Source organism: Limulus polyphemus, unplaced genomic scaffold (assembly GCF_000517525.1).
Source record: "Limulus polyphemus unplaced genomic scaffold, Limulus_polyphemus-2.1.2 Scaffold159, whole genome shotgun sequence".
Taxonomy (NCBI): Eukaryota; Metazoa; Arthropoda; class Merostomata; order Xiphosura; family Limulidae; genus Limulus; species Limulus polyphemus.
In genome coordinates, this window is record NW_013665769.1 from 305,243 (window position 1) to 319,380 (window position 14,138).

General features: G+C 33.8%; 1 protein-coding gene across 2 annotated transcripts in view; it reads left to right on the plus strand.

The window, feature by feature from the left end:
• The window catches only part of LOC111084893 (growth arrest-specific protein 6-like), a 25,784-nt gene that overhangs the window by 10,331 nt on the left and 1,315 nt on the right, over positions 1-14,138 (plus strand). Inside the window, exons 2-4 of one of the 2 annotated variants that reach the window (XM_022381391.1) lie at positions 679-807; positions 3,017-3,166; positions 3,438-3,544. In XM_022381391.1, coding sequence (XP_022237099.1) covers positions 679-807; positions 3,017-3,166; positions 3,438-3,502 — 344 coding nt within the window. In that variant the 3' untranslated portion in view covers positions 3,503-3,544. The remainder of the gene's footprint in view (positions 1-678; positions 808-3,016; positions 3,167-3,437; positions 3,545-14,138) is intronic. The other variant, XM_022381392.1, reaches the window with a different exon arrangement.

Consider the following 14,138-nt stretch of genomic DNA (forward strand, 5'->3'; position numbering starts at 1 on the left):
GCCGGGCCCATTTGAATCAAGTACTGTGAGAGAATATTGGACCAAATGGCTTAATTGTTTTTGCTCTAGGCTCTCTGGAGTGATCAGTCAGTCAAAATAGTCGTTGTTTTAGAAATTTTCAAAAGGATTTAGCGTGCGACTTCAAGGAATAAAATCAAAATTGGCGGCCAAAGAGCTAGCTACGCTTATAGCATTGATAAGAATTTTACAACAAATATTTATTCATGAGTTAGCCAGGCCGCTTTTTTTGTTCATCATGAGTCATGATGTATCCCAGTAAGTTTTTGGTGGAAAAGATTTTTTATAAGGCAGTTTTTGGGAAAGCGTTTTTTCGACCGCCATTTTTCCTTGTCGATTCCTACTATTAAGTACTACTGTACCTAATGATAAAGGGAAAAAAATGTGTTTGTATGGTAAAATTATTAGTTGCTACCATATACTATTTTTTGTTCTTCCCACATGTGACAAAATGACTGTATCAGAAAGTAATATGTTTGTAAAGGCATGGAAAATAAAATTAAGAATTTCAAGGACATCTATAGCTCTGCAAGTACTTCAAGTTTTCTTTTTAATATTTGTTTGAAAATCATTTAATATTGTCAAAAATATATTTATTTATGTTATATATATGTTATTAAATATAGCTGTGTTGCAACGTATTTGATATATCATAAACAGAAAAAGTAGCTGAGGAATGTCGAATAGATAATGGAAATTGTGATCACACTTGTAAGACTTCTCCAAAAGGTTTGGAGTGTGAGTGTCGTAAAGGCTGGAGGTTAGACACTGACCAACGCAGTTGCGTAGGTAAGTTTAAAATCTATATGTGTTTAAACATTTTTGAGCTGTTTTCTGGAAGGTTCATTGAATTTATCAATACATTATACTATTGTCGTATCATATTTGATTTTACTTGTTTTATTCTTATAACTTAAGGAATAATTTATTAGCTCTTTGATCACTTTTTACATAATAAGTAACGTTTAAATTAGAAATTAAATAAATTGATTTCTTCAAATAAAACATGTTCATTTGAGAAAATAAAGTTAACCTTATTTTAAGTATAATTTCTAGAAAGTGTATTAAATAACAGGTTTTCAAAATATCCTTGTTAAATTTTGGTATTTAATGGTAGTATATTTTTTTGGACTTTCAGGCATGTAAGACAATTTCAGTTGTATTGGGACCTTTTAATTCTTAAGTTTCTTCATTTGAGCTAGAATAAAAAAAAATGTTGAAATATGGGATATAAAATATCTCTATAGCAACTCGAATTATTTCAAGCTTTTCATATGACATTATGGTGAATAACATTACAAGCCCCCCAGTGGCACAGCGGTATATCTGCAGATTTATACTGTTAGAAACTGCGTTTCGATACCTGTGGTGGACAGAGCAGAGCTAGTTCTTTGTGTTGCTTCGTGCTTAACAACAACAGTACAAAATATTTAATTGACTCTATGACGTTAAAGATTAAATGAGGAATAAAGTAATTTTTGCCTTTGATTTAATTAACACTTCGTATTGAATAGTCACTTTTGCTACTAATATTGGTATTAAAAGGGGGGTATATCAATGTTATATACTGAAATAAAAGCAACTTATAAACAAAAATCAGTGAGAAAGGTTAATATTTGTGTCAAACATAGATCATATTGCCTATCTATGAACTTGTATGTAATAAAGATCTTTACAATTTATGAATAGTAACATCTAAATAGTAATTATCTTTCGTACTCTAAGAATAAAAGTAAAACTCTTGTTTACCATTATAAGATTAATAGATTGATTAATATTTTAGTTTTATCACGAAAGGTTTTTTTTTACATAATTATCCCTACTTTGGCTCAGACTAACACAATTACAGTGATTCGCTAAAATAGGGATACATTTTTTTATATATATAAGTAACTCAGTTTTATAGTTTTGACTTTCTTTTTTCAATACTTTTTGTAGCATTAAAACTTTCTATATTACTATAACTAGCTATGTTACGTATATATCGATCCATACTTGTCTTTATAACATTTAATATTTTTATTATACTTGTTAAATAATAATTTCAGTAAGTATCCTAATTGCTTGTCTTTTAGACCATTATTAACTGCTTTAAGTTTTAAATTGTAAGTAAAGAGACTATAGCTTGTAGTTGCCACAAACCATTTCTGCCAATGCCAATCACAAATTCATTAACTGGGCGAAATGGTGATTGTGAAGACTATAGGAAAATAGTTTTGAAAGAATACAGGCAAAAAAAAACATTGATAAAGTGAAAAGTTTAAGGGTTGTAAAAGTATCACAACCGGGTTTTTGTTTGAAGTTAAGCACAAAGCTACACAATGAGCTATCTGTGCTCTGCCTACCACGGGTATCAAAACCCGCATTCTAGCGTAGTAAGTCACACACATACCGCGGTGCCACTGGGGGGCCTCACAACCGGAGCTAGCGTAACCAGTAATATAAAAGGTTAGGATTGAAATTCAATAACAAATTTTATGGCTACATCTTTAAATGGTGCATTCTGTCATATATCACAACCCAAGTAATGCAAGAATATCTGGAAATCTAAATAGTTAAACCAAAACTGCTTTAAATAATGCCAATACTTATATTCTACAGCACGTTATACAAAATAATTTACTGCTATGTTGCCTGGTTGAATACTTGCGGACATTGTGTTAATACTGTAGTTGGATGAATCCGGAAAGACTTAAATAATTTAGAAGAATGTAAACAAAAACTGAAGACAAGACGACAGCTCTAATTAAAGCAGTTAAAATTCCGTAAAAATTTACCCTTGAGGGCTGTGCAAAATGTACCAGAAAAATCAAAATCAACTTCCAACTCATGATCGTTGAAACTTCTCACTATAATTAGGTTCATGGACCATTCTAAGAGCTGATTCTAGGGACCTTTCTTACTTAGCATCCTTAAACCAAATGTAACAAGAAGTAAACAAAGTAATATATATATTTGATACGTTATTAATTGATATAACTTTGGTGTTGTTTTTCAGATATTAATGAATGTCAAGAAAATGCTAATTGTGGCGCAGCAAAATGTTTTGAAATGCCAGGAAGTTATAGCTGTCGGTGCCCAGAACATGAATATATGATAGCAAAAGAACACACCGAAACGGGTGGAAATATACAGTTCTCCATTAGATGTATGGGTAGGCATTATCACCTAAAGTAATGTATTGGCTAAGTAAAAGATATCTTAGCCCTTTATTAACATAAATTCTCCTTGAATGAGTAAAATGTGAGTAAATTATTTTAATAGCGAGAAAGTAAACTTCTCTGGTGGCCTAGCTACCATTGAATGAGAGTTTAAATCTCAGCTTCTTATTTGTTTTACAATTTTTGTTTTGTTATCTTAACAGAGAGGTGTTTACCTCTTTGATAATTTTGTTTATTTGTTTGTTGTTAAATACAAAGGTATACGATCGGCTGTTTGTGCTCTGCCCAGCACGGGTACCAAACCCCGAGTTTTGGTGTCATAAGCCATCAGACTTACCGCTGAGTCACCAGAGCACCTTTGGCGGGTAAAAATTTATGTTGATTCATTAAGATAATTTAATATCGATCAAAAGACACGAGTTGTATTGAAAGTCTGAGTTGCGGTGAATAAAACATAACTATAGGCACGGAAGTATTTTTATAACCAAGTCAAATTCAATTTCATTTTGACTTTTCATACAAAAGCGTGTTATATAGTGAGTGTAATACAGCCTTGGCCAAAATTTTTGCATATTTTGTAACATATAAAATCACTATTAATAAGATGGAATACAAATAGCTCTGTCAAACTAAAAAATTGTGTTATATTGAGCATCTACATATGTAACTTGTATAATGAGGCAGGTTCTATGGATATCATGAACGATATTAGAACAGCAAACAATTTTCTCAGACATCTGTAGAAAGATGTGTAATTCAGCACTTCACATCACTACAGAATCTTTCCAAAACATATATAATGACAAATCAAATTATTAAGATAGCGTCTGTAACCTTATATCAGTTCATATTAAACATTCAGTACTTGGTTGGTTCTCCTCGTACTCTAATAACCTCTGCAAGGTGACGTGGCATGCTGTTGATGAGGTTATTAATGTAATCTACTGTGATTTCATCCCAACTTGTCACTAGAAGGCGTTACAATTCAGCTACAGTACCTAGTTTAGGGTCGTGGTTAGCAATTTTCCGGCTCAGTTCAATATGATTACAATCTGGGGATTTTGCTGAGCATAGTAATCTTGTAACGTCCTCCTGGTCGAGATAATTCTGTACAGTAGGCTCACTGTGGGTAGTAGTATTGTCATCCTGAAACACAAAGTTATTACCCAATCTTCCTATAGCATATAACAGAAATATCGTCTCCATGTGATGCCTGTATGAGGCACCATCGACGTTTCCCTGTAGAATATGAAGAGCAGTTTTTTTTCCACCGTGATGAATAGCTGCCCAAACATGTACTGAACCAGCTGCTGTGTGTCCCTGTTGGAAAGACAGTCTTCCCTCATCTATTCTCCAAACAAATGACTAACATGAATCTTACCATCAACTTTAACAAACCGGAAACAGGACTCATACGAAAAGATGACATGCCCCAGTGTCCTAACTGTAAGTTGGCATGCTGTCTTGTCCAAGTAACACGGTGACGGCGGTGAATTCTGGTTAATATCGGTTTGCAGATAGCCGTTCTTGCAAAATAACCTGTTTGTCAGTCTTATATTCACTGTTCTTCTGGATACACTTGAATGAATGTGTTATGTCATTCCTGTTGTAAGATGTTGCAAGACTTCTTTCGACCTTGACGTATTAACCTGACCAAAACACGGTCATGTCAGGTAGTAGTTTTTCGGCGCATACCCTTAGACTTTCCTGGAATAACGCTTCCTGTAGTCCGATGACGTTTCAGCATTCTGGATACAATACAGTGGAGGTACCATACTTTTCTGACAATGTCCGCTTGCTTCATACCATTTCTGGACAGTTGAACAATTTGACGCCCTATAACTTCTGGACGTGACGAGACATGACTCTACACCAAGTACAGAGAAATTATCTGAACAAAGAGTTGATCTGTTTCAAAAATGATTATACCAAAAGGGCAGTCTTTTATACAAAACAGGTGTGTATGTGTGTTTTGACAAATAAATGCTCAAAACAACTTATACAGATCAAAATAACAACTCGACTAACAAATGACATCCATTAAACAGTCATCCGATGACAAATGGCTTATTTTGTTCAATGGCTAAGAATGGTGAAAAATAGTAGTATTATTCTCTCCCCCTGTGACTCAGCGGTAAGTAAGTTGGCTTAAAACGCTTGATACCGGGTTTCGATACTCGTGGTGAACAGATAACAGGTAGCTATTTGTGTAGCTTTGTAATTTACAACAAACAAACAAATTCTCTTTTTTAAATGAAAAATGAAGTTATATGCAAACAGAACCCGAACAGAGGAATATAATGTAGATTTGTTTGTTTGTTTGAAGTTATGCACAAAGCTACACAACGGGCTAACTGTTCTCTGCCCACCACGGGTATCGAAACCCGATTTCTAGCATTGTAAGTACGCAGACATACCGCTATGCCACTGGGGGGCTATATTGTAGGAAATGTGTTCTCTGTGTGCTAAGCTTTCAGTACTAAGAATTACCGAAGAGCAAGAAAATAGAATATATGAAAAGATATTTATAAAAATATATACCAATAGGATCGCAAATGAATTGGTAATCAAGCTTTAATTATTCTCTTTAGTTCGAAATTACTTAATATGATATTTTGATTAATTCATCATACTTCTTAAATAAGATAATCGTGTGATAAATGAAGGAATATCTTACGCAAATATTGTGTCCAAATAAGACTGCTTCCAGTAAGCAGACAACATTAAGACACACACATTGTGATTCAGGGTTTTGTTTTCGCTGCAAGATTTTTGACACTGCCAACTTCCCACACCACCAAACGGAGCAAATGTCTAGAAAAAGCACTTTTAAGCCAACAAAACAAATCAGCAGACCATCAATAGTATATCAATAGAAAAGATAATTAAAAACTTGAGTGAAAATCGATTCACAAAATACGTGTCTGATTAAACAAGAAACAGAGCATTGGAATTTGTATTTGAAAGACTGCGTGGATTATAATTCATGGAACTCAAAATATTGATCTGTTTGGAAGTCGTGAAAAGCTTTTCACTCTCGGAAATGGAAATTTGATGAAATTTGGCCATATTTAGCTTTTTCATGAAAAATTATATCACAAATTTACCACATAAAAAACCCATAGGTTCTGTTGTAACAGTTTCTGTTATTAGGATATTTTTATATTATTATTTAGTAAACAGGATAATTAAAAGTACAATCTACATAATAATAACAAAAGTATTTTATTTCTTCAACTACAACTACAAATTCTAGAAGTTAGCTTAACTAATTAATGTCCACTGATAAGTCTAAGCTTACGATAAATCCTAATACAATAATTTCACTTACTTTTCAGTTCTCTCATATATATATATTTTCTCGTTGAACTCAATAACCACGGTTCCGAACTAACTGATTAACAAAATCAACTGATATTTCACAGATTAGCATTGTCATTTCCAAACACAGAATTCTATTGTCTTTGCCCATCATCACAGCTAGTGGAGAAAGAAGTTTTTCTAAACTAAAATTGATTAAAGTCTGTCTGAAACAAATAAAAATAATCGAGTATGAAATTACACAAAAACTGGACTTGAAGCAGTGTGAGATTTCGCCTCAATGAAAGCAAAAAAACTGAAACTTCCGTGAATTTAAAATTTTTGAACTGATACGGTAGTGACATTTTAACAGTTACTGGGACATTTATTTGGGCTTTAATTTTATTTCTAGCCCTACAGATTTTTGCACAATTTTAAGTACGCACTTGCTATTAAGGCTATCTGTCACCATTCACAATTTTGAACTACTTATCAGAGAGAAGACAGCAGCACTCAATCACCCACAATCCATGTTAAGGGATTGACTGTCACTCGTATAACGCACCCATACCTTAAAGTGCGGATAATATATTGGTGGTATCAAACGAATGCTAACACAGATTGCCAACTCCGAAAACAATTTAAAGTAAAATAACAAAAAGAATGAGGAGGATGGTACATTGTAAATTTGCCTAGAACGGTCAAATAGTTAACGCCAATCATTGTGTGCTGTACCGCATGTATTATTTGTTTGTTTGTTTTCAATTTCGCGCAAAGCTACACGAGGGCTATCTGCGCTAGTCATCCCTAATTTAGCAGTGCAAGACTAGAGGGAAGGCAGCTAGTCATCACCACCCACCACCAACTCTTGGGCTACTCTTTTGGCCGTCACATTATAACGCCCCCACGGCTTAAAGGGCGAGCATGTTTGGTATGACGGGAATTCGAACCCGCGACCCTCAGATTGCGAGTCGAGCACCCTAACCACCTGGCCATGCCGGGCCTATGTCTATTAATTAAAGGCGTTTGTAATTCGTCAATACACTGAAAAGAAAGAACATCAAATACCTCTCATAATATACCTAAAGAAGCTTATAAATTTTATTCAGCTTATAAATCGTGATTAACACTTACCTGCTGTACAATTGCGCAATACTATTAATTTTTTAAAATCAGTTGCTAAAAGGTGTTATTTATTTTATATTTTATTTCTTCAATACATACATACATACTTAATAAAGAAACGTTCTTTAATTTATTTAATCAAATATAGCAACGTATTAAACTTATTGTTTAAAAATGTATACAACTGACAAACAAAAACGAAAAAAAAAATATACATATACTGGCCATTCTCCATATCCATTATCTTCGTTACATGTTTTTCGAACTTTATTAAACTGTTTGAAGAAGAAAAAAGAAGCAGTTTTTCAATCAAATCTGCGCTCTCTTCCCCAGATGGTTCAGCTGTAAATTTACAGACTTACAACGCTAAAATCCAGGGTTTGATATCCTGTGTTGGACAAAGTGCAGTTAGCCTATTGTGTTATTTTATGCTTAAACATAACAGTTACATGTGTAAAAACGGTTTAAACTAGGATAGCCTCTCTAAATGTAAGTATTTGGCTACAAGTTTATAACTACCATGTTATACGTAGAATGTTTGTGTAATATCGAATAGTTTGAAATTACTTGGCCTAACAATGCTTGAAATTAAACACTTTATTTCTCGTCATTTACCTTACATTATGTACAATATATATATATATATGTTGGTGTGAGTATGAAATAAAATAAAGTCGTATTAAGAAAATCAGAATGAAAAAGTATTAGCTACTTTGTTTATAATTAGCTTCTGATCAAAGCAAACTACCTACATATATCACAACTGAAACTTAACCCAGTAACGAATTTAATATATCGATCTTACTTATAATAGTTAAAATGCATTAATTCTTCAATTGAGTATCCTTGTTGTTAGTGATAATTTCGTCTGTACTCAATATCTCACAAGGTTCGACCAGATTAGGAGATTTAAGTTAATCCTGAATCCATATACTAAGCTAAAAATGCAAAATAATCCTCATAAAAAGAAAAATAATAACATAAAATGTTACGTATAGTAAACAATTACATCAATATTGTTAATTTAATAACCAATATTGCTAATTAAGTTAATTAATGACTTCTTGAATGTTATTGTTATAAATATTTGTAATATACCTACATATATTTGATGATGTTAGAATACATTTTAATGGTTCTTTAAGAAACAAATATCTTTGTTTTGTGAATAAAAGATATAATAAGGCCCGGCATGGCCAGGTGGTTAAGGCACTCGACTCGCAATCTGAGGGTCGCGGGTTCGAATCCCCGTCACACCAAACATGCTCGCCCTTTCAGCCGTGAGGGCGTTATAATGTGACGGCCAATCCCACTATTCGTTGGTAAAAGAGTAGCCCAAGAGTTGGCGGTGGGTGGTGATGACTAGCTGCCTTCCCTCTAGTCTTACACTGCTAAATTAGGGACGGGCTAGCGCAGATAGCCCTCGTGTAGCTTTGCGCGAAATTCAAAACAAAAGAAACAAATGTGAAATGGTTTGTCAGTTCCTAGCTTTAACTACAGTGGTCCAAGGAAATGTATGTTGCAGTATTATTGTGTTTCTGAATTTAAGTATCATATGATGTTATGATTTTTTTTATACAAAACGAACTGATAAAAGTAGAAAGTAATAAATAAATGTATACTTTTTATAGTTTCGAACTCAATATCTAATCTGGGTTATACTTTTACAATATTCAAAAGTTACATAGAATTAGGTCAGCTGTGTAAAATGTTATCAAATATTTAATGTGAATAAGAATTTGAATTCTGTTTTTGTCACAGTCTGTTAACCCGTAGAGAATGTATACATATATAGTTAAGATAGCATAGGCGACAAAGATATCGAAATAAAATAAAAGCGCTCTTCGTCAGGTTCTAACATGTACGATCTGACGAAGAGGGCTAGCTCGAAACGTCATCCTTCATTAAATAAAAATATAACAGAAACTTGGCGATTGTTCAACCTATTCTTTTATTTAGTAGATTATGTAATGCCAACAAAAATATTCTGATTTTAAAGAACCACACAATCATAGAGACAGGTGAACATCATCAGAGTATTACAGCTATCAGGTTGTAGCACTGCTACGCTTATTCAATTTATCGACTGTGAAAGGAAGAATGCGTCTTGTTGTGTGTAGTTAAACGTGAAAAGTATCCAGCGGCTTTGTCGCAAAATATCTTTCACCAGTGGTCCATTCTGCGGCAGTGTTATCAGATTGAACAATGTTCTCAAAAAATGGGTTTGAATGATGGGAAGTTCTTTGTATGGCTTTACATTTTGTGTAATGGCCATAGCATTACAGTCGGAAAAGCATCCCGGTCATAATGTTCGCTTTTTTGTAGAAATGTTTCAGGAAAATTTGCAACGTTGAATAAATATTATATTTTCATGCAATTGAAAAGTAACAATAAAATGACAGAGTTTTTTTCAATGATCAAACTTTCCGGAATCCTGATTTCTGTGAACATTATTTCTTAGGTATTTTGATTTATTATGGCGTTACATGTGAAATTTGATTGTTTTTTTAAGGTCATAATTTTTTTTTTAGCTAGCTTTTACAAAAGTCACTCTGTTGCTGGTCGTTAGTGCGTAAACACAAGAATAACTATAGAGGGGCACTAATTAGAGCGCATACTTCCGCCATGCAGCGTTGATTATATTCGACTCTCAAAAAATATGAAAATGTGTCCATATGTCCGTCGTTATCAAGAGAGACGGAGCATTTTTGACAGGACAACGAGGAATAAAATTCTACGTATATCCACCAAGTTTCATCAAAATCCGATCATTTTTGACTGAGTTATAGAGCAAAAATAGTGTGAAAAATCGGTCCCTATGCTAACAGATGTGGTTTTTGGATTTTCGTGACGTTGCTGTGACCTTGACCCTCCAAAAATTACACACTTCTAAAATAGGTGATTGTCCAGATGTATACCAACATTCGTCCAAATCTATTTAGCCGTTTTCGAGAAATCTTGTAACACACACACACACACACACACAGACGAGTGAAAACATAACTTTCGTCACCTTCGGTAGCGGAGGTAAAAACACTAAAACTTTCACAAATGTTCAATATATATGGCATAAAAATGGTGCCGGAACGCTTTATTTCTCAATAATTCAAAACCAACCCGAGTGGTAACGAGTAGAAACTGTCGCGAAAGAAGCCTCGTGAAAACTTTGTAAGTATCAGAAAAACCTGATTTGGTTTTAGTAAATTTTTGTCTACGAGTAGTATATATAGATGAAAGAAACGATACGAGCATTTTAGTTTCTGTCCGTGCTTTAAATTCTGCAAACAACAGACCGGTTATTTTGTAGCTCAGAAACATCGATATACACACATTTTTTGTTATTTTTTTTACACGTATGTATAGATCACGTGTATTGTCTGAATAGTCGCCGTCTTTTGTAAAATTAATTTGGATCTAAGTGAAACCAAGAGTGCAACAACATTTTAAAGTCCATGAAATTAAACTTTTCCCGTCACTGGGGACGGGTACTTTTGTTTGTTTCTTTATGTATGAGAATTAAAGTAACTAGACTCCAGTTGTGCAACATTATCTGTGGATGAAGGAAAAAAGAAACTTTATTTATCATAGCAGCGTATGGTCCAGCTACCTATATATTATATATTTATGGACATTGGGCATCCGTGGTGGGCCTGGTGGTTAAGACGTTCGATTCGCATTCTGCAGCTCGTGGGATCGAAACCCAGCGCCGAACTTTTTTTCGCTCTTTCAGACTTATGGAGATTTATGGTGTGACGGTTAATCCTACCATTCGTTGTTAAAGCGTAGTCGGTGAGTGATGCAGGCCGGTTACTTTCCCTGTGTTCTGCAGTTCAAACCTGGGGATGACGGCAGAGATTCTTTATAACTTTGCCATAAACAAACAACCATCCACGGAGATGTTTGTTTCAAATTATTTCAAATGAAGATAAAACATTCTGTAACGGGGTTGACACGTCTTGCTTATTATGAATTGATACTGACAATAAACAAAATGGTAAATAGCACAATTCAACTTTACGTTATACGTGACGTGGTCGCACTGACAAAAATGGACCGTATAACTGGGTTCGATCCCATGTTTCAAGTATAGTAAACCCTGTCTGGTTATTCGCACCGATGACAGTCCACGTTTTATCTGAAGCGCTACTAAAACAGTAATATTTAACAACGTTGTATTGAACATATCATTCATCTCTATCTCTGTAGACACAAACGAAACCGTTGATTTTGCCAGAGACACGAAACTTTGTATTGATTTATCTGTGAAGGTTACAGGTGCCTGATGGATTTGCTGCCAGTTTTGGGTTATATCGGCGAAATAAAAATAAATTATATACTCAACTGTTGGACTGAAGGGGGTCTTCTGTACCTTAAGCCGGGCTCGGGAAGTTTGTTTTTCTACTTAGTTACTGATAATAACATTGAGCCCATGGGCAATGAACCGGCGATTTATAATGGTCATGTTGTATGGCTAACCTTCATTACGTGTCGTGCCTAATTTACAGACTATTTGCGTAATATCTTCTCCACAGCTTTCACAGCACGGACCTGGATAGGCCAAAATGAGCTAACATTTGCACGAGTTTGTATGGGGTCGATCGTAAACTCTAAACCTTTGTCCAAAACTTCTAACAACACCAGATAGCTTAATTATAATATAATAATACCTAAATAATAACCAGAAGTTAAAATATCGCCAACAGATCGATTATGTAGAATTGTGGATATTATCTAGGTGGTGTTGACTAACAATCTTCTTTCCAGTCTGTCATTTCTAAACTAGGAACGGCTCAGCGCAGATAGCCCTCGAGTAGATTTGCGCAAAATTTCCCCAAAAAACGACAAAGCGTGGGAAACTTCAACATATATAATGATTTTTTTCTCAAAATATTTTTTTGGCACATGTGTAATGTTCAATTTTGAAAACTAAAAAAAAAAATATTTGAAAACAACGATTATTTTATGTACAATTCAATAAAATGAGATTGTTTCCAGCCTACAAATTATTAAAATAATAACTTATTGTACAAGGTTAAAAAGTGGTAAAATCCCCGACGTGACTGGAAAACAATCTCATACACTCTACATGTTTCGACGTATGTCTTGCGTCATCCTCAGGAGTGTAATGTTTTGCAAAAATAACACCTATTTATACAGTTATCAAAACACCAATTTACATATTAAAGAATTTCACGCCATCTGCTGACAACATTTCCATTAGGTCTATCATCCTTATTCAATAATTTGAATTTACTTTTTTTACATTCAATTATCTCAATAGATTCACGTATATTCTTACGAATTACATTTCCAGGTTGTGCTAAAATAACAGTTTTTTCCTATTGAATTGTGTGATTAGTTTTACTAATATGTTCTGCTAAAGATGAAATAGTAATATTATTTTTAACATTTCTTTTATGTTCATTCAGCCTGAATTTTAAATTTCTTCTAGTTTATCCTATATAAACTTTTTTACATACACATAATATTTTATATATGCGAAATTTTTCCATTAATTCAATTTTATCTTTAGTTGCATTAAGAATTTCGCCGACTTTATTTATCGGTTTGTATATCGGAAAAATATGTATTTGTTTTTGTTTTTTTTTCGTTATTTGACAAGATAAACCAGGTATATAAGATAGTACTAAACATTCTTTCTTACTTTTTTCAGCAAATGGTTTTAACTTAATATTTTTATCCCTGTTTTTTAGTTTTATGACAGCTCTGTCAACAACATCTGGATTAAAACCTCTCTCCACTGCTATGTGCTTAATTAACAATAACTCGTTATTGATATCATCCTGTTTACAACATAATTTTAATATTCGTCCACATACGAGTAAAAAACACAGGATTTTTGAGATGTAGCGTGACAAGATTGTTGATGTGGCGGAATGAACACAGAGAAATGTTTACTATAAATGGCAGTTTCCAATTTATCCTTATTTTTACTCACTAAAACATCCAAAAAAGGTAAACAACCACTGATCTCAACTTCATAATTAAATGGTGTATGTGTGTAACGCTCATGTTAAGTCATTTTTAATTTAACTTGCATCATTCTTACTGATGTTTTGAGAGTTTTCTTGAAAATTATTTTTATTTTCTCAATGTGTGATTGTTTTTCTTTTATGATGAAGGGAGGAAGTAAGGTGAAGAAAGAGCGCCCCTCACACTCCCCCAGGTTTCTTAATAAACTCCAACTCGGCATTTTATGACGGGTCGGGCAAAACCAGTATATGTGTATCGGAACGAGTTTTATTTATGATGAAGTATTTACCCAACGAGGAGTTAAATGGGTTATTAAAACTATTCTAAACTTATAATTTTGACCATAATTAAAATATATATATATAAATAAATACCCCCCTCTCAGATAGCTCAGCTGTGAGTCTGGGGGTTTATGACACTAAAATTCGGTGGGCACAACACAGATAGCCTATTTTGTAGCTTTTTGCTCATCAAGAAACAAAAACATATCTTATTCATCGTTAGTGGGGCCTCCAGTGGCACAGCGGAATGTCTGCGGAC